General features: G+C 37.0%; 1 protein-coding gene across 15 annotated transcripts in view; it reads left to right on the forward strand.

The window, feature by feature from the left end:
• The window catches only part of EYA4 (EYA transcriptional coactivator and phosphatase 4), a 321,947-nt gene that overhangs the window by 156,061 nt on the left and 144,148 nt on the right, over positions 1-21,738 (forward strand). For 14 of the 15 annotated variants that reach the window (XM_047733823.1, XM_047733824.1, XM_047733825.1 and 11 more), the window contains one exon: positions 21,001-21,050. In XM_047733823.1, the coding sequence (XP_047589779.1) occupies positions 21,001-21,050 (50 nt within the window). Of the gene's footprint in view, positions 1-21,000; positions 21,112-21,738 lie in introns of those variants that run through there. The other variant, XM_047733828.1, reaches the window with a different exon arrangement.

The following is a 21,738-nucleotide window of genomic DNA, read 5'->3' on the forward strand; positions in this document are numbered from 1 at the left end:
CGCCAATCAAAAATGAAATTAAATGTACCTCATTTACTAACATGGAGTTATTCTTCTCTATGACCCTAGATCTTTCCCTACTTCTCTACCCCAACTTCAGCTTCTTGAATTAGAAAGACAGTGATGAGGCTGAGTTCTCTATCCTAGAGGACCCGATTGTTACCCATACAAATGTCAGTAAAAAATATGTAACATGCTAGGAAACTATGGGGAAGGGTGGAACATAAAATTCTATGGACATGTTAGATACAAATGCTCAATTTACCAACTTACCCATCCATGGAGAAAAGGGATACCTGAATTCAGCTAATGTGGCTTAAGGAGGGTTTGCAATAGAGGAAGGAGACTAATAGACTTTGGTGGTGGATCCCATTGGCCACTTCACTGTCTTCTAGTTGTGGGTTCTGTTACTGAATTCCTTATTATACTGTGAATGCTTACAAAATCCACAAGGAATTCTTCTTCTTTTTTTTTTTTTTAAGATTTTATTTATTTATTTGTTAGAGAGAGAGCGAGCGAGCAAGCACAGGCAGACAGAGAGGCAGGCAGAGGCAGAGGGAGAAGCAGGCTCCCTGCTGAGCAAGGAGCCTGATGTGGGACTCGATCCCAGAACACTGGGATCATGACCTGAGCTGAAGGCAGCCGCCCAACCAACTGAGCCACCCCGGCGTCCCAACAGGGAATTCTTCTGATCTTGAAGAGCTGCAAGCGCAGAGGCACTAGGATGTTTGGGGCCTCACAACCCTAATGACCCCTTTTGAGCTTCAGGTCTCTATGACTTTGCTCTTTGGAGCCTCTGGCAAAAGGAAGCAACCTTCATAGGGTGGTACCATTTCTGGTCCCACCACATCCCTGATATGGATGCTAGGTACCCTTTTGAGTCAAACTGAATGCCTGGCCCATGGAGGCCTTGTGACTCTTCAGTCTGATATTTATACTTTGAAGTTTATCAGTTCATATGCAGAGAGTAATGGGATAGGAAGGGCCTGACAAGCCTCAGTGGCCAAATGGAAATGACATGGTCAGGAATGCAAGCAGCCTGATACCAGCAGCATCTGAACTTCACATGAAAAAGTGTCAGCTCTTCCCTTAGGGGAAACTTTATCTCCTGACTCACAGGAGGTTCCGTTAAATGCCTGGGCCCTGCTCACTGAGGGATTGGTTAAACTGAAACCTAATTCAGTGAAGAGGGGCTGCTGCGACTTTTCAGGCTCAGCATCAGCTGTGCGGAAAATGCATATTGTCTCTGCATATTGTCTGTGCAGCATTTGAGGCGGTCCATATAGGGCTGGTCAGTACTCCCTCTGATGAATCTTGTTACATATTTACTGTCCACCATAATGTATTTGTTTGGTTTGCCACTTGAAAAACTACCAACTGGCAGATTAAAATTGTCCCTCTGGGGGCACCTGGGTGGCTCAGTCATTGGGCGTCTGCCTTCAGCTCACGTCAGGATCCCAGGGTCCTGGGATCAAGCCCTGCATTGGGCTCCCTGCTCAGCGGGAATCCTGCTTCTCCCTTCCCCATTCCCCCTGCTTGTGTTCCTGCTCTTACTGTCTCTCTCTCTCTCTGTGTCAAATAAATAAATAAAATCTTAAAAAAAAAAAGTGTCCCTGTGGGGGCACAAGCTATGGAAATGGTTAAACTGTCAGGGTCATTCATGAAGCCTTTTATGGTAAGGGCCTGTTCTCTGATAAGAACCAACTGGATTCAAGCTGCTGGTTCAGCATACACCCAGACTTCTGCCATTACTACCTGGATTCATTACTGGACTGGACATGCAGCAGACCCACAGTCCAAGACTGAGCAGCAGGAGGTGAGGCACTCTGTTTCCAAGAGGAGGGACTGGCTTGGAAACCTGATGACTCATGCTAACAGTTGATCTCTTTGTCTCAGTGAGGGGGGTGGGCATATTTTCCAGTGGTTTATTCATGCCATTCCAGAAAAATTGACTGCATTGGGTCACCTCTTGGAATGTCGATGGGACCTCACTGCTGTTGACAATTTTCCAAGTCATAGTTTTGCTGATCTATTCCAGTTAACCAACGCCAGTCACACCATTGTGGTCCATGAAATTAATCTATATAAGTCTGACTGTGGTTCACCTTCTGTCACAGAAGCCAGGGCAGATAAGCAATTTCAGTGGCCCTTCTGTGCTCCCTGTCATCCACAAGCATTTTACATGGCTGAACATTGAAACAGTCTCCTTAAAATCAACTCAAAAGATTTATAACTCTGCCTCTCTGACCTCCTCTGGTTCACATACGTTAGTAAAACACCTTGGTTACTGAATCCAGCTGGCCCCAGTTTCGAGTCTTTTTTTTGACCGCTTCCTGAGTTATGATAAGGATGGAAGGGGTGAGAGGTTATACCATACTTTATATTTTGAAGATTTGGGATATCATCCTGACCATTCCTAGATGTGATGAGTCTAGTTCTCCTCATCATCCTGTTTGGTATGCCCTCTGGCTGACAGCTTGGTCGAAAGGGGGAAGAGAAGATTCAAACTTATCTTGGTTCAGCCACGTAAAGTTTCTTGTTAGATTGAATTGTTCTAAATCATAATGATATTGATCATTTGATTAATAAACTGCTTGCTGATTCTTCCCAGATATTGATATCTCCCTTGATAGTCTGAGTAAGTTTTATAAAAAGAGCTGTGGTCCTCTTGCACTTGACCCTTATGGATGAAAGGTGTGTTTAATAAGGGGATGATTAGAAGAAGTTGAAGTAGTAGCTACTAGAATATGACATGATTTTGTGGTGATAGGGGAAAGGCAATGACTAAACACGTGGATAGAAAACTTGAGATCTGGGTGCTGCATTGATCCAGTAGACAATGATGTTTTTGGTCTTTCATAGCCATTCTTGGAACCTTCTTCTTCTTCTTCTTTTTTAATATTTTATTTACTTATTTGTCAGAGAGAGACAGTGCACAAGCATGCAGAGGCAGAGAGAGAAGCAGGCTCCCCACTGGGGAGCCCGATGTGGGACTCAATCCCAGGACACTGGGATCATGACCGCAGCTGAAGACAGTGGCTTAACCAACTGAACCACCCAGGCGTCCCTTGGAACCTTCTTCTTGAAGCAAACTGTCCTAGTGCAGCTCTCCCATACTGTTAGAAGCGCCTTAAATTTAAGTGACTTTTAGCTCTGGTATCTCCTGCTAGACAGCTCTGCCATGATTTGAGCACCGTTTCCCCTTACCTGACAAAGGAGTCTATTGACAACAGCAGAAGCTGGCTTAACTCCTCCACCTCTCATGCAAAAAGCATATGAACACATTTAGATGTCTTCCCCATCATTTCCGTGACTATTATTCATTCCACATGACAAATAAATGCCACTAGTTAGTGGTGTGGACACACAGAGATTGAACTGACTCGTCCCCAAGACTAGACTCAGTTATTGGAGCTGAACTGGGAATCTTAAGGCCTACTGACTGACCTAGAAGCCACATTGAAGGCACCATCCTCATGTACCTCCCTAGCTGGTGGTGATCTGCTTGTGGGGCCCTAAATGCTGTAAAAACCCCTTTCTTTCTGAGGGCTCTATGTGTATCTTAGAACTGTACTTGTTTTTAGAAGACTTTTATGTTAGGGATGTTGTAAGAGACTTTCAAGTATTTAAAGACTGTAGATCATACACTTGCCAAATGTGGAACTCCTTCCAAAATGAAGCTACCCTTGGTCACTCAGGGAAGTTTTATGGAGGAGTAACTGACTCATTACTTATGTGTGCCTGTGGACAATAATCTCTGTCTCTAGTTAGAAAAGGTGGTATGAAATCTGTTCCTGATTTTAGTTGAAGTGATCAGTAAAACCACCTCGAACCTGGTGGTTTTCAGCCCACGCTCAAATCACTGGCCAAGGTTGTTGAGGATGTTCAGAATTGCCCTAATGTTCCTCTTGTGGGGCTCACTGATACGTGAAGACTGGGTGGAAAGGTCAATACAGAAACTTAAGGATAAAGTCAGTTGGCTTTCTGAAGGCTGACTTTAATGGTTTATGAAATTTGTTCAGCTGATTTGGGCTAGTACTCTGGGGGCCAATGTTGAGGTTAATTCTTCAGGTTGGTCTAATTCTGCTGCATAGTTTAATTTAGATACAGAGTTTGAGGAAAAGGAGGACCCAGTGACTCTAGTTTCTGGCCTTACTTATGTGAAAAATATTGGACAGTAAAGATAGGATTGTTGGAGTAGTAAAGAGCCTAGCATTGGACATATTAAAGTTTGATATGGTTGTGAGACATTTATATAGAGATGTAAATTAGAAGAATGTAAGAGTTTGAAACCCAGATGATGGACCTCAGGAGGTGATGAAAATTTAGGAATCTACAGTATACGGATGGCATTTAAGACTTGAAAATACATGAATTTTCTAGGGAGGAAGTACAGGATTTGAGTGGTTCAGGGAAAATCAAGCATTTTGCCAATAGCCCCACTTCCTCTTCACCAGCTTCACTCCTTCAAATTACCCACTTGGCTCCCGAATATACTTGAGTTTGACAGCCTTACCAGAAAAAGAAGGGAGATTAATCAAATGGCAAATATAATTACCACATTGATTACTATATGGCATTCTACAATGGCATGGACACAGTTCGCTAAATGTTTATTTTAAAATAGGTTCTTAGGTATTGGATTTGTATTCTAATATAAATACTACATCAGTAACTTAGCTAAGGAGGTGGTTATAGTTTGTGGTGGCTGTTTAGTTTTGATTCCATATGGCTTTTCCAAACTAACAATTTGGGAGTTTATTGTACCTAGAGACATTTTAAACTGTTTTTCTCTTCCTTCTCTATGGTTTTTGGGCTGTTATCAGAATTGGGTGATTGTACTTTTGGTGTTCTTTTGGTCTCCCATGTTGGTGCCATTTTATCTCTTGATTTTTAATATCATTCCTTTGTTCTACTTACAAAGCTGTCTTAACATTGAATCAGACATTAACGAAGAGTGGCAAGAAATGCTATAAAAGAACCTCGAGGTATTTTATAGCTTTGGAGAAGGTGGATGCTTGACAGATTACTAGACAACGTACAAAAAATGATGCTATGTGGTGGAGAAGAAAGGAAGAATGGGGAGATCCAAAGCACCAACCTTGTGCTAAGACTTTATGGAGAGTGAGTAGGGCGAAGGTGAAGGACATACTTGTAAAACTGTAGTACCTGATTTATTTTCTTGATTAAAAAAAAATATGTGAGGGACACCTGGGTAGCTCAGTAGATTGAGCATCCAGCTCTTGATTTCGGCTCAGGTCATGATCTCAGGGTCAGCGGATTGAGCCCTGCTTCTGCTATGCCCTGGGCAGGGAGTCTGCTAGAGATTCTCTCTTGCCCCTCCTCTTCTGTCCCTTCCCCTGCCTTCCCCAATCTCTCTCACTCCAGTAAATAAATAAATCTTTTAAAAAATTATGTGATTTACACTAAACCTTTGAGTTGTTATGATTGACTAAACTCATCTCAGTTCGCGTGTTATTTTGAAGGATATTCATGCATTTAACAACTAGTGCAGCTGCAAAACTCTGTAAGTCACTGCTGGGACGCGTCAACTGTCAGCAGTTCATAATAGCTTCACTCCTGTCAGTATGTGGGGCAGGTCCTCACTGACCGCACTTAAGTCACTGAAAAGTAGTTTTTGGAAGTCAAAGCGTTATTTTCAACATTTTAAAATAAAAGGAAAACCAAGTCGCTATCCATAATACGGCTCTCCTGGCTTTTAAAGATATGTAGTTCCTTTGATTTTGGTTATGTTATTAACTCAGTTGTACCTACAGGCTACTTCATAATCATTAGCATTGATTGACAGCTATCTGCTTGATTTTAAGTGTGGGTATTGGAAACAATTATTGTTAAATGAAGTATATTTGATAACGTCTCAATATGTGGTTTGCATTGAAAAAATGGTGTACTATTAACACTCTGAGACAGAAACTTTTGTTTCATAGGAGGAGAAAGGGATACTTAGAAAGAAGTTTATTGGGGCCCCTGGGGGGCCCATCTGACTCTTGATTTTGGCTCGGGTCATGATCTCTGGGTCCTTGGATTGAGCCATTCATCAGGTTTTAATGTTTGGCAGGAAATCTGCCTGAAATTCTCATCCTCTCCTTCTGCCTCTCCCCATCCCCTGTGTGCATGCACGCTCTCTCTCTCTCTTTCTAATGAATAAATCTTAAAAAAAGGAAGAACGGTTTATCTGTTTGTTCCAGTTCATGTAATTAGTTGGTAGCAGTATATTGGGACTGCAAGAGCATATCAACAGTTAGTAAATATTGTTAAATAAATCAATAATGTAATTTTGTGCCTTAGTTTAAACAAAGTAAAGTCATGGTACACCAATTAGGAACACTTTGATGAACTAATATAAGCTGAGATAAAGATTATCTTTTTCATCAGAAAGATTGTAGTTATTTGTACTCTTAAAGGGTTGTAACTACAAATGACATTTGTTTTCATGTTCATAGTTGCCTTATTCATAAAGTTTTCATCCCACGTTGCTCACTGACCCTCTTCCTCACGGGCCCCCATGCCCACTGGGGAAGAAGATTACCATCTAGCCAGCCTTCTTTAATTCATGAAGAGCTTACTGTGTGCTTCTCAGGGTTATAGGTACAGTTCTCTGCGTCTCTAATGGAGCAGGCATTGACATACATTTTGCTTCAATGACTGTTTCTTGAGCTCTTCCGCATTTAGGAAATACTGAACGACTTCCACTCCTTAAAGGAAGTAGCCATTTCAGAAGCCTATTCTGGTGAAATTAAAAACTCTAATGTCGGGGCGCCTGGGTGGCTCAGTGGGTTAAAGCCTCTGCCTTCAGCTCGGGTCATGATCCCGGGGTCCTGGGATCGAGCCCCGTATCGGGCTCTCTGCTGAGCGGGGAGCCTGCTCCCCCCCTCCCTCTGCCTACTTGTGATCTCTGTCAAGTAAATAAATAAAATCTTAAAAAAAAAAAAAACCAAAAAACTCTAATGTCTACCATAGTCCCTACGAAGCTCTAACTACTTAAGCTTTGGCTGCACAGCTGACACTACTTTTAGTGATCCAGCCATGCTTGCAACAAAGCACCGGATCTGCCAAAACGAGGTCTCTAAAATAATTGATCAGCACATTTTATTAACTCTGACAGAGCCAGGAAGAATTGCAGCGGCATCCAGACCTGGCCTGAACAGGGGCTGCAGGTGAATGGTTCAGTTGGTTTACAGTTACCCAGTTTCCCAGCCTCAGGGACGGCTGCCAGCAGCCAGCCCCACGGGAAGATAGCGCCCTCTTCAGGTGCCGAGGGCACCGGGCTTTCTGGAGCGCCTCGCAGACCCAAAGCAGGGGGTGGCTTCTCAGTTCCCGTGCCACCTATCAGCCCCATTGAGCTCTTTACCCCTTGGCTGTCGGTCTTTATCTTGGAAGCTTGGCGTCACTGGTATTTAGAGCCACACTGTATAAAGATCAGGAAAAGTGGAAGAAATCATCCCAGAATTATGTAGACTAAATTGGAGGCAGTAATTCCCGTAATGCCTGTAAAGGCTGAATTGAAATATTGTAGGAGGGACTTAGCCAATGAGCTTAGTTTTTGGAGATCCACGGGCATGTTTTTAAAGGGCGAAGGGCGAAGGGATGAAAGTTTCATAATATCGCTTTCTCTAAAGGAAACATTTTTTAAAAAAATAAATTAGAAAGAAGGGAAACTTCAGTGCCAGAGGAGGGGCTTAATCTGCATTATCCTTATCTCTTGTATTTAGCTCTTTGTTTTCATTAGAATTCAGCATACTTCTTTTCTTCCTTGGTAAACATAAAAGGCTTTGTTTTAGAAAACATTTTACATGAAATGATGACCTCTGTGCAAAAATTTATAGTTGTGATCATCCCTTCCTCTACCTCAAATAAAAGTACATAAAAAAATGAATTAAATAAAAATGACTGCAATTAACTTCCCACTTTGTCAGCAAACATATCTGTGTGCTCAAGGGAAGAAGAAAATGTTGTACTTAATGCATAAATGTAATAATGAAAGTAAAATTTTACAGGACTTCTTCCTCAACCAAAACAAATGAAATAAAATAAAAACCCTGAAAGGAACAAAAACCAAAATGCTAGTTTGGACATTGAATAACAATCCTCATGTAATCCTTACTTAAATGAGTACCAATCCTTCACTTGCCAAGACGTATTTCTTCTACAGAAATGTTTTACTTTAAAAGAAATTAAAGTAACATTTGATTTTAGAAAATTTAATGCAGGGATTTAACTCTTCGAGTAACTATACCAGTGGATTGTGAGGACAGCAGGTTAGTAGCCTAGAAGTCAGGGTAAAGGCGATCTGTTTCCTGTATGCCCACTGAAAGACAGGTGCTGTTGATGGGGGTGACCTCTGATGGCAAGTCATCTTACTATAAACAGAAGGGCGTGGAAAGCCATTGGCTGGAGCCAAGAGTGTTTACTCTCCAGGTGTCCTCCCAGTTAACCCAAATAGCTGCACTGCTTCTGGAGCCAGAAGATTCATGCCAGAGCAAGGTGTTTTTAAGGCTACCTGGATGTTGGTTAGAGACTATTAACCCTTCAGAGTATTGTGTAATCCTCGAACCAGGTTTCATTCTACTCATACTGGAGAGTGAAATTTATTGGCCGTTGAATTTCACACACACACACACACACACACACACTCATGCACACACAAAACTTACTTCCAAATAAAACTGGAATTAGTTTCAGGTTTTGGGACTTGAAATGAGGTAAGTTGTATTTAACTTTTGATTGAGACATTATAATGACTATTATATGGTATGTTAAGTCATACATTTAAATATAGGCAGTTCTTTCTCAGAGAAGAATGTTAATTGAAATAATTTGTTTGGATTTTTCTCAGTTTTAGCCTAAGGATAATAGAAGAAATATATACATAAAATTGAGGAAGTGGGTCGGTATAGAGAAAATGTCCAATCCGCCCATGCTAAAATTTTAAAAGCATTTTGTTTTTCCTTCATAAAATGTAATAACATTATGTTAATGCCAGGAGAAATGCAGGTGAAACAGTAATTGATAGTAAGTAGATTACATTTCATTAAAAAATACTAATAGTGGATTTCAAGGAGTTTTCCTTGATAGCTGCATGCTCTAGGATTTTAAAAAACATAATACCATCTATTTAAATGAAAAACTGTCTTTTCTGGATACTTTTTGTTTTGAAATTTTGTGCTAAATTTGGATTTTTCTTTAGATTTCAAATGCAGTCATCTCAATGATAAGTGTTTACATTTTTTTAAGAGAACAAATGTTTCCCTATTCTTATGGGATTTTTTTCCCCTAAAATTCTAATAGTAAAATCAAGTTTAACTTCTTTAAAAAATCTTAACTTTCTAGTTGGTTTTACCTTCAGTTGGTTGTGGCGTTGAGGGGGACTTTGATTTAGAACCTTGATGTAGAAGCCTTTGATATGCTTTGGTTTAGATTATTTGAATATAGGTTTGTCTCTTTGAATCTCATGAAGAAAGAGTGTGAATTGCTGTTTTGCTGCATCAAGGGGCTAAGATATAGTAAATTATCAGAAAAACTTCTGTATCTAAAAGATTTCTTTTATTCAAGACAACTGAGGAAAGTTTTGCTCTGTTAGTACTGTTTTATTATTCTTGTGAGAAAAACACGATTCAGGAGGAGAAAATATCCTCTAATTCTAAGTGTCTGTGACCACTGATTTATTGCCAGAGTTAGATTGTTTAGGGAACCTGTTTGAAGAGAGAGAGGATGAATTATCACAGCCAATAAGTTTTCCAGTTTGGTTTCCAGGGTCTACTGAACATCAGTCAGCACTATCCGGTTTCCTGCTCCTTTCCTTGATTGCAGTTATGATTTTCTGAAATCCTGTCTAATTGAAAAATGATGCACTACCTTCGTTTGCTTTTTGAGTGTTTGTTTTTTCACCAGAAGTTTTCTGAACTACAAGAATATTATTTAATCAAAAATGGTGACAGAAGCAGATACCAATAAACTATAATGCTTTGTGTTAGAACTTGGGAAGAGGGAGGGAGGGAGAGAGAGAGAGGGAGGTAGAGGGAGAGAGAGAGAGAGAGAGAGAGAAAGGGAGAGAGAGAGAAGAGGAGGGACGGGAAAGGAGGAAAAGGAAAACAGAGAAAAGTCAGTTTTAAAAATCTCTCCTTTGATTTTTCTCTTTCTTCCTCCAAGTTCTTAAAAATTACTGTTGTTAGAATTTTCAAAGTCGTAGGATCTCACTTTTCCAGCACGCAGCCCCCCCCAGAAGGAAGGTGGTTGTGTGTGTCTGGGGGCAGTCTTACATTTTGCTTTGGGGAAATGGTGCAAGCCAATTTTGAAGGTAATGCAGCTGTTGAAGAAATACAAAAGCCAGATGACTTCATAAGTGTGTATTGAGGAAACCAGGATAAATTGTCCTTAGAACCTGCTCTCACAAAGCCATTTTAATTGAGGTCAAAGAGGAAAAAATCGTAAGTATATTTCAATTATTTATTAGGTTTACCTAGAATGAGACCTTCACTACAGATAGACCTAATCTATAATTCCTTTACTCTTTAACCCTTGTGTTTAACCACTGTGTGGATCCATTTTACTTTGAAACTGCAAAGGGTGCTCCATTCCTTATGACAGATAAATATTTAGGGTCAGAAAAATTGTGAGATTACCTGACTAAATTCTTACTTCCATGTAAGGAATCAACTTCTATATCTCAAAAAGGCTTAAAATAAATTGCTTAGTTTTTACTTGAACTTGCACAGTTAATAGGAATATTTCTTCTTATCACATATTTGTATGAGTGAAATGTTTCACGTGAAACTGTAATTCAAAATGTTAATTTAATTTGATAGAAAATCTGCTCAGACAGCAATCTTATAATTTGTTTTTTTTTAATGTGTAAATTATGTCACAGTCTGTGTTTTATTAACTCTGCTAATGAGGATTTTCATTTTAGGATTAAAACTTAAGGAAAGGTGATTTATTAGCTTTTTATAACAATGCTTTGCAAGATGGATTTAATATAAAACTACGTTAGGTTTTAAAGCTGAAAAATGTTGCTAAAATTATTTTTAAAAATCATTACAATGAATAATACTACAAATATATTTTTTCTTCTTATATATAGTTCAGTTAAAAAATAAAAAACTTGATGGCACCACCCTGGGATTTTCTCTTTAAAAAAGTTGTCATTTTGATGGGAGATCAAGAATTTAAAATTTACAGGATTTGGAAATATAACTCTTTGTTTACTTTTATAAAAGCCAATATAAAAGTGCCAGAAATATTTACATTATAGGTAAATGAATCTTCAGATTAATCTACAGATATATGCCATTTAATTTAAAATCACCTTTAACATATTATTATTTATGTTCTCCCCATCAATTTTTTAAAGTCAAAGGATTTTTCAGTTTTCCTTAAGTTACTGTGATACCTTTGGAAACATTAGGAGAGTTTTTATATATTAATTCAATATATCATTTAGAGTTTATATATTTGGTTCAAACTAAGAGATTTTAACAGAAGCTTTTACTAAAATTATTACACATAAACTCTACAATTATATATTAATAAACTAGATTATCTCTATATTATTATTATTCAAATTGAAAAGGTTAGTTATCAGTTATACCTATTAGACAAAGTGATGTTCGGTATACTAGAGTATGTTACAGAATGATTGATATTTATGCTGCAAAACAAATGATAGCTAATCTATGCCTGTGGCCAAATTCTTTTGAAGTTTCATGGCTGAGATGAGCTGAATTTGTTAAGTGGTAGAAGGCTGCGTTGTCTGAGGGCCTGTTGTGCGTGGCAGGTCATGATAAATGGGGAAGTTTTTCTTAACCTTGTGGCCAAAACATTCCAATATCTAAAAAAAAAAAGGCGGGGGGAACCCCAGAAAGACACAGAAGACATTGCCAAAAACATTAGCAAGACTTCTCTATGTAGGAAAAATAAGGTCAACTCTTAAGATTATTTTTAAAGCATTATTTGTGTGAATTCATAAATCTTCGCTTGAATAGGGGGAAATCTAAGGCTAAAAGATGTTTATATTTAATGTAGGTGGAATTATTCCTTCTTGGTACATAGAGGAAATATATAGTAAAGTCAGCAATTTGAATTTAATTGCAGTGGCTTCTACCAAATTAACATTATGCTCCTTAAGTGCTAGTTCTTGGTTTAGAATTGAATATTCCCCTTTCTTTTCTTGTTTTAATACTGTCTGCTTTGTGACATCCAGGACGGCAGAGAAACATGTAAATATGATGTATAAATGAGACCAAGATCTATGGGTAAATATCTCTTAGGTGTTTATAGTACACATTTATGAGAGCAAAAAAAAACAAAACAAAACAAAAAAAACACCTTTTAAGACTTATCTATCATATTTAGACAGAGTATCATGGTTGAACAATCTAGTCTTGCTTCCAAACTTGGAAGGGGGGAAAAAAAACCATTCATATGTGCTGTAACATGATACATTAAGGCATCTTATGGTTCCTTTTGTGGCATTTTAAGTACTACGTAACCTTTGATATAGTCCCTGTTGGGTAATAATGAAAAAACATACCATTAGAAGGAGTTTGAATTTTCCTGGTTATTTCATACAGTGTATGTGGAGTTTATGGCAGGTGACAAAGGACTCTGGCATAATTAAGGAGAGAATGTGCTTCCAAATTCTAAAAGCTCATGAGGTTTGACATTTGATTTAATACTTGTATGCTGTACATATATAATTATGTTTTGCTTCCCTGAGTCATTGTTACTAAGTTGCGTTTTAAATACATCCAACCTTGCAGTGAACTCTCAAATAATGCGAACGCTATTGTGACAGTTGAAGTTGATGAAGAGTTATAGCCTATAGGATTTTTTACTTTTAAAATATAATTCCTCCCCAGTGGGTGATTTTGTATAACTTCCCTCCCCGAAACCTGGGTCCTGGAAGGCCCCCTGCTTTCAAGACTAGAAATCAAGTAAGATCTTGCCCATGACAGTCCAATACCAGAGGGGTAGAATAATTTCTACTTCAGGTTTTTGGTTGTGGATTTTTACTTATTAACGCTCTTACCCTATTGTTCTTAGTAGATATGATTGTTTTGTTTAGTGTTGCCGTTAAAAACAGAGCATTCCATTGTATCTTTGTATTTTATCTATGTATAGCGGTTAAAAAAAGGATATGGCAATTTTTCTTTGAACTGAAGTGGATGTAGATTTCCAGTTATGTGGTAGAGTTCCCTCACTTTTATAATAAATAAATAGCTTTGGGAAAATAAAAAGCTTTGGGCTTTGGGAAAATGATACTTGGTGTTGCAGGGGAGAAGTTTGGGGAAGCAATGTTAAAGAGCTTGAAAAGGGATATGCTAAGTAAAGGGAAGAGTAAAGAAATGTTCTGAACTCCGTGAGAAGGATTTTAGAAATGTACGCATTTTAGAAACGCAGGATTTTTGTTTCTAAGAAAGAGTGACACCTTATAAAAGTAGATTTAGTTTATTAGTAATTAGATTTTTATGAAGTCTGTCCCTAAGACTTCATTTTTTGACCACCATCTGGCAAAATGGCATTTTATTTTATGTTACTCATTTATTTTATTTTTATTTTATTTAAGAAGCCTCTCAGTTTGTGTGGGCATATTAAAACAGTGATATATTTTTAAAAACTTACATAACAACTTCTGTGTTTCAAAGATGTTTTTATGTCTTAAGTTTTTAGAAGTGAAGAAATGAATTGTAACATATAGAAAAATGTAAAATAAGTCTTGTTGAGAAATGTGGGGACATTTCAGTTGAAGCCAGGTTAGATAGTGTCTAAGTTTCATTTGTATGGGACTACTAGCAGAAGAGCAATTCTATGCTGATCTTCTAAACATAAATTATAAAGTTGGTCGTACAAATAATCACAGATTACCTCATTAAAGTATGCATCCAATGCTAAGTTCTGGAGTAGTGTTCACTTGTAAATATCATATTTATAAAATGCACATATTCTATTTAACTATTCCAAGTAAGTATTAGGATAATTTTTGGCAAAAGCCTCCGTAGTAAAAATTATGTATTTTGTTGAATATTCCAACTATTATTATTTTGGCTCCATTTTTAAAAATTAGTTGACACACCTACTTTTATATTTTCTTAGTTATGTTACTATATGCATTCTGAAGTAAAATAAAAAACCATATTTTAATTCATATGTATTTACTTCTACTAATCTGAGAACAAGATGATCTGAGGAAGCCCATAAAAGTATCAGCTGGTTCAATTGTAAAAAATTAAATGTTTTTAAAAGGGCCATCTAATTAAAATGTATTTAATGAGAGTATAAGTTATATTCCTAAAATACAGCTGGAATAATTACAAGAAAATACTTTTTCATTCCATTATATAATTTGCAGTTCAGATATAACCAACTTTCTAAGTATTAGAAAATATGAGAAATGTCACAACAATTGATATTTCAAGCAGTCTCTTATTTTCACTAAGTCAGAACCTAAAGATAACTGAAGTTAGATACCTATTCTGCTTTATTGGGCAGTTATTTACAACTTTATCCAATCCAGTCATAAAATACATTTTATAACATATACATTGATATAAGACACTGGGCACTGACAGTTACGATATTTGTATAAATATTGTTTATTAAGTCATATTTGGAGTTCATTCACATTTGAAATACAACCATAGTTGACAACCTAAATTTTTGTTGTTGACAATAACTCTGCATCACTTTCTGTATTTACAAAGATTTTTCCAAGCAATAATCTATAATAAAATTTGAATTTGGAGAATAGACTTTATTTTTATGCATCTTTTTTATCCTTTTTTTTCTTAAACATGCTTCATTGAAATCTAATTTATGATATTTCTTATACAGTTTAGTGAAGAAATAAAGAATGTCTAACAAACCATCCATAAAAATATGTATAATGAGCTATTCATTACATCAGCAGATTTTCATCTCTGAAGTTTTTATCTTGGATTTATAATTGTAGAGTTGATCCTTTATTATCACTGTATTGTATATTCTGAGACTCAATCATTAAAATTCATTTCAAAACAAAATGAAGTTACAAAAGAGGTCTTTTTAAAATGTCATCATCTATTATTCCATCCTTTTTTTAATTATCTTTAATGTTTCAGGATTTATAAACAGCAAGATTAAGTAGAAAATAATTGGGATAATTGGCTCCAGCTTTTTAAGAAGATGGTAGATGGGATAAAAGAAATTTGTTCTTCTTTGCAATTTTTTAAAATGAGTTAATTCTGTTTTTCCTGAGAAGACTATAAGCTTTTCGAAGGGTGTAAATGGTTAGAAAATAGGAAGAATTTGAAGGTGTCTTTTATACTTGAATATAATAGTCATAATGAAAAAATTCTAGAGATGAAATATTCTGCATTTATTTTGCAGACATTGAAACTGTTGGTGACTCTCAATACCAAATCCTACATTCTTTACAATTCATTTGAAAAGTAGTTTACATTCCTAATATACATACAGCCTGAAAAACTGGAAGGGTGATTAGTATTATGAAATTAGAACCACTTTTATAATTGTCTAGCTATTGTAATATTACGAATCAGTGTTCTCTACCCTTTATTCTGCTTTCTCTTGGGACTTAGCACTGACATATTCTTTGTTTACCTGTTTGCAGATTCATTACATGTTGTCTCCCCTAGAACGCATGACCCACGCAAGCAGGTTTTTTGTGGGTCTGAGTCAGTTTTGTCCACAGAAAGAGTGTGTATGCCACATATGTATTTTCCGTTTTTTTAGTAGCTGCCTTAGAAAAATAAAAAGAAATGGGAAATTATTTTATAAACCCAGTATCTCTAAAATATTTCATTTCTCAATATAAAAAATACTGAGATACTTTACATTTTTTTCACATTAACTCTTTGAAATCCTGTGCACCTTTTACCCTTACAGCGTATCTCAGTGTAGACTAGCTGCACTAAATAGTGAAAGGTGGTTAGAGGCTACTCTGCTGGACTTCTCAGCTCTGGTCCATCTCCATGCCCACAATGGTACCTAGTACACCCCAGTGCTTTCAGTTAAAGCGCTGTTGAGTTAGCCACTTCTGATATCTCAGATGTAAAACACCCACAGAAGCACACAAGACCTTTTCTGCAGTTGTTGCAGTGTTGGTCAGGGCACTGGATACTAGAGGTTTTTGGAAAATTTCTTTAAAGCTCCATTTCACTTTGCTTCTGTGGACTTTAAATGTTACCAGTGCTTGATAAAGACAGGGTGTTTCAGTAGCCCAATTTAAAAGATTCTTTTCATGGTTGATGTATTGTAGGAAATAACTAGTAGGTTCTTTAAAAATTTTTCCATGGGATGTTAATTTCAGCTCTTACTTTTAAAAAACCTACTAATAGCAACCAGCACATCTAGCACAGGAGAGAAAGAAAGGTTTGATGCATAGTATTCAATTCTAAATCCATCCCTTTTAGTGCTAGCGGTGGAACACTGGAAAAGTTGTTTAACCTTGTTGAGCTCTAGTCTTCTCTTTTGTAAAAGGAAGATTTCATCCATCACACCCATCTTCATAGATTAAACGAGATTGCATATATACATACTCCAGCACAGTGAGTGGAAAAAAGTAATTGCTTAATAAATGACAGCAATTATCATTATTATGATGTAGTAAAAATTCAACTTATAAAGAGTAAGACATTTTTGATCTTCATTTTAAACATTTTAAGTAGTGTGTTTATGAATTTTAGGTTCTTAATGTACTTGTTAAAACGCCTTTATAAATCTGGAATTGGATTTTCCTACACAACTTGCTTGTAGATTAATCTTCCTGATTCTCAGTATTCTCATCTATGAATTGGGAAAAAAGAGTTTCTACCTAAGCATTGTGCCTGGCATATAATAAACACTTAAAACTTTTAGCTCTCATTCATTCATTCATTCCAAAAAATTGGTGTTTTGATATTTTTATGTTGATTACATACTGAATAGTTATTTCTTTGAAATAAACTTGTAACTGTTTTTCATTTTGCTTTGATTTTGCCTGTACTTTTATAACGTTAAGTAGGATAAAAATTCACATTAGTGCAGCCTATTAAATGCATTTATTAATGTTATTTGTCTTTTTCCTTTTGGCATATTGTTTGTTCACCTCCTTGTGTGTCTTATGAAAATTAGGCCTTGATTTAAAATACGGGCATGAGGGGACGCCTGGGTGGCTCAGTTGGTTAAGCAGCTGCCTTCGGCTCAGGTCATGATCCCGGCGTCCTGGGATCGGGTCCCACATCGGGCTCCTTGCTTGGCGGCGAGCCTGCTTCTCCCTCTGCCTCTGCCTGCCACTCTGTCTGCCTGTGCTCGCTCTCGCTTCTCTCTCTATGACAAATAAATAAATAAAATCTTTAAAAAAAAAAAATAAAAATAAAAATAAAATAAAATACGGGCATGAAATTCTGCCTCAGTTCTTTGCCTTCTTGTTTCTACTTTTTTCAAAAACAAATTGAAAACTTAATTGGTGATCTCTGAAAACAGAAGGTTCTATATATTTTGTAAGAATATTCATTCTCCAGTAGCATACCTACTTCAGCAGCCACAGTTAATGAAGTGTTGCTGATCTCTCAGATGGGAGGGTGTGTTCAAATTTAGTTAAACTATCCATTTGCCTTCTAGTTCCATGATCAAGACACAATCAACATATAAGTTTCCTAATGATTCATTTCACTCTTCCCAATCAGTTCAGAAACAAGATAGGGGTTTTTGAAGTATTTTAAAGAAGTTATAAGTTAACAGCTTTTTTGGTCTTTGGTATTATCAAAATTTCTTTTCAAGGACAGATTAGAAGATCAAGTCATATTCATCTTGGTACTTTGCTTCAATCAGTAATAATATTCTGTCAGTTGTATCAGAAATATCTGTCAAAAACATCTTCTCACCTCTGTCCTCATAGCTCTTGTCTTAATTTAGGTTGTCACCATCTCTCACCAATGGCTTGAAATGTGTTTCACTTATTAAACTCGTATTTGGGGAGTGTCTGAGTCCATTTGAGCTGCCATATCAAAACACCACAGACTGGGCAACTTATAAACAACAGGAATTTATTTCTGGTGGTTCTGAATGCTGGAAGTCCAAGATCGTGCTACTAGCATGGTCATGTGGTGAGAACTTGCTTCCTGGTTCATAGCTAGTGCCTTCTTGCTGTGTCCTCATGTGGTAGAAAGGGTAGGGAGCCCTGTGAGGTATCTTTCACTAAAGCATCAATCTCATTAACAAAGGCTCCACCCTGATGGCCTAAGCACCTCCCAGAGGCCCCACTTCATAATCTCCAGGGGTTGGGATTCCAGCATATACATTCTGTGGGGACACAAACATTCAGACCGTAACAGGGAGCTTCTTCTCAAGGCTAGGGGTATAATAATGGGCAAGATCAATGCCATCTCTGCTCTTGTGGAGCTGAAACTCTCTCTCCTGTTGCATTAGTCTCTACAGCCTTCACTTCGCCCCACTTCTACACTATCTTCTACATCCTCTCTACCGAGGTTGTCTTTTAAAACTCGTCAATGTTCTTAAGTGCCCAAAGATAAATTCTGAATTCTTTGTCATGTGTAAGGTCTTCTTCATAATAGGATTCTTCTAGCAAATCCCTTGATATTGAAATAACTTTTCTCCAGATTTAGTCTTTGAAGACTTTGTCTTTTTAAAGACTCATTTGAGAAGTCACTTCCTTTGTTGCTATCCCCATCTTCCTTTGACTGGGCCGGATTTTCCTCTAAGCATCCATAACACTGTACAGACCTTTCCTATAGCAGTCATGGTATTCTAAATGTTATTCTTCCCTCATTGGACCATGAATAAATGGATGAAACCCTAAAAAAGATCACTTTGTGGAATTTATAGCTCTAGCAATTTATATGGATAAAGAATATCTGTATCTACTTCAGTATTTCATCATAGCTTTAGCTATGAAACTGAGACTCAGTGGGTATTATTGAGTAATCAGTAGATGTGTTCTTTGCCATCATAATTACTATTCTGAGGCTAAATTAAAATAATCAGAACTTTCTGGTTAATTATTTAAAGAACGATGCTTTATAAAAGCCATGAGTATTTTTTTTTTTAATCCTTTGTTTTTTAAGCCACAGGAAGCTTATCTGGTTCTGACTCTTGCTTTGGAGTTTGCTTGTGTGGTCTGGGGCTTCTTCAGCCAGTCCCAGAATCTAGTCATCATAGTCTTGAGGAAAGTAACATTGACTTTGAGGTGATTCTGCATATTCATTGGACAGTTCATGTAGTTTCTGGTGACGAATCATATAAAATAACCTGGTGGGAAATAAGGGTTTTGTTCTAGTATACTAACCTTATAGCTTTTCTTTTTTCTTTTTGGACAATTTTTAGTGGGCATATGACTTTTTTGGGTTTTGTAGGAAATTTTGTTTATATTTTAAGAAAAGTATTCATTTTTTTAAACTTTTTTTTCTTTTAACTAATTCCTCTTGAAGATATTTCTTCACCCTTCCATCTCATGGTGCTGAATTCATGTTAAGAGCATAGGAGCTGCTCCATGATGAGACAGGGATGATAATCTCTTTGCTCATCAGTTTTATTTTCCTATTGTATAAATGTATACATAGGATACAACAGAGAGTGAGGTTAATCAAGCAAAATAATTGATTTCCCAGATGATGAAAATGTCTAGGCTTAGAAATTAAAGCAAAACACATAGATATTTGAAAGCATAGGAGTTATTGTTTTATTTTTTTACGTGTTCTTCTGAGTCAGAGGAGGAGAAAATTATTTTATGAGCTGGAAAGACAATGCTGGATCTTTAAAATTCAAAACTTACTCTTTTTTTTTTTTAAGATTTTATTTATTTATTAGAAAGGGAGAGAGAGAGCATGAGTGGAGGTGGCAGTGAGGGGGCAGAGGGAGAGGAGCAGACAGATTCTACACTGAGTCGGGAGCCTGATGCAGGGCTTGATCCTAGGACCCTGAGATCATGACCTGAGCCAGAATAAGACACTTAACCAACTGAGCCACCCAGGTGCCCTTCAGAACTTACTCTTAAGAGATGCATTTTGTATCGCTGTTAACACCCATAGTGTGTGCCCGTGGTGTATATCCAGTAGACTTATTTTTCATCTCTAAGCTTCGCATGAGAATTTAAAATGCCTTGGATTCTGTAGATTGCATAGATGGACCCTCATGATTTTAACACCGAGAGTGTCTAACCGTGGCCTTGTAAATGTATATTGTTCATGCTCCATATTAACTAAGGAATTTTTTAAATTGAGTCTACTTTGCGTATCATATACCATTAAGCCCATAGTGATGAGATAAAGTTATTCGTGCTTGAAGTTAAATTGCGAAAGACAGTAGATTAATGCTTTACCTTCTTTCAGAGAATGTGTCACACGCTGTTGTCCAGAAATGGTTAGTCCTAGAAGTCCTAGAAGCACAAGTTACTTTCATTCCTTACCTTTTGTGGGTCAAAAACCACAAAGTGGAAATACAGTCTGCAAAATATACTGCAAATATATGTGAGAAGTCTGTGAGCCCTGCTGAGACTTAATTGATATGCTGAGAAATATATAAGGCATACAGCCACCGGATTGAGAAAATGAAAATTAATATGTGAATGTTTTAGCTCACATGATGCTTTGCCCCCAGAACCTGGTGTTTATTATTGTGCACTGTGGTAGAGGACAGAAGCAGTATCAATTGGAAAAACATTTCTTCGTGAATTGAGAACAGTATGGCTTTCTTGTTCCTAAGTGGGAAACCTGGTTCTTTGGTTTCTTTGTTCCTAGTTAAGCTAGTCCCAAGCCATTTCAGACGAACATTTTACATACTGATGGCGTCTAGGGAAGTGCCTGTGGCCGTCGATCATGGGATAATGAAATCCGTTGTTGAGCCCTGCATGCTGCTGCTGAGAAGTGTGGGGATTATTTTCTAGAGATCTAGGTGAGCAGAGCTGTATCTGCTTCATCAAGTGTGTGAACCTGAGTGAGGAAGTTACGTTTTCATGTGAGAATAACTAGGCCTCTTTTCTTACAGGTAAAGAAAACGTGCACAGAACCAGACGTTTCAGAAGCTCAGAATTCCAGGTACTGTAAAATGGAGGCCGGGACTCCACTAAGGAAAATGGCAATTGTGGAGAACTAACTAGTAAGATGTCATACTCCAGATACAACCGTGATTTGAAACATTGAGGTTCTTTAAGAACTTTTTCTTCATGAAAACTGCATTTCATGTTGGCTATAGGACTGTTAGCCGTAATATGAATAAAGAGGATTCCAATTGAAGTCAGCTTTAAAGAATGATAATAGACATCCTCTAGAAATACTTGAAAGCTTCTTCCCTTTCCGTTTACTCTATGAGCTCAGATACATTTTGCTTTCTAATCTTTTCTTATAATGTATTCACATCTGAAATTGTTCCAGAAACTGAATAACTCTCAAATCTCTGTTTACCAAAAAACTATAGTATTTCTATTTTTTTTTTTTTTGATAAAACATTGCTAGATTTTGAGAATGCTGTCAAATTGGAAAAATCAAAATTGACTCGACCTTCTCTTTTGGGTTATTTGGAGCAAGTAGAAATGATCCAATAAGGTGGTCAGACCACCACATACAGGAACTTTGTGCCATTTCGTTTTTTGTACTTAGACTGGATGCCCAAGAGATCTTTTCAGGCCTACAGATTTTTATTTCAAAATCCAGGCTTGAATTTTAAGAAGTATTATAAATACCATTACAATAATAAACATAACCAGGATATGATATTAATGCTATA

The sequence above is a fragment of the Lutra lutra genome, chromosome 6 (assembly GCF_902655055.1).
Source record: "Lutra lutra chromosome 6, mLutLut1.2, whole genome shotgun sequence".
Classification (NCBI taxonomy): Eukaryota; Metazoa; Chordata; class Mammalia; order Carnivora; family Mustelidae; genus Lutra; species Lutra lutra.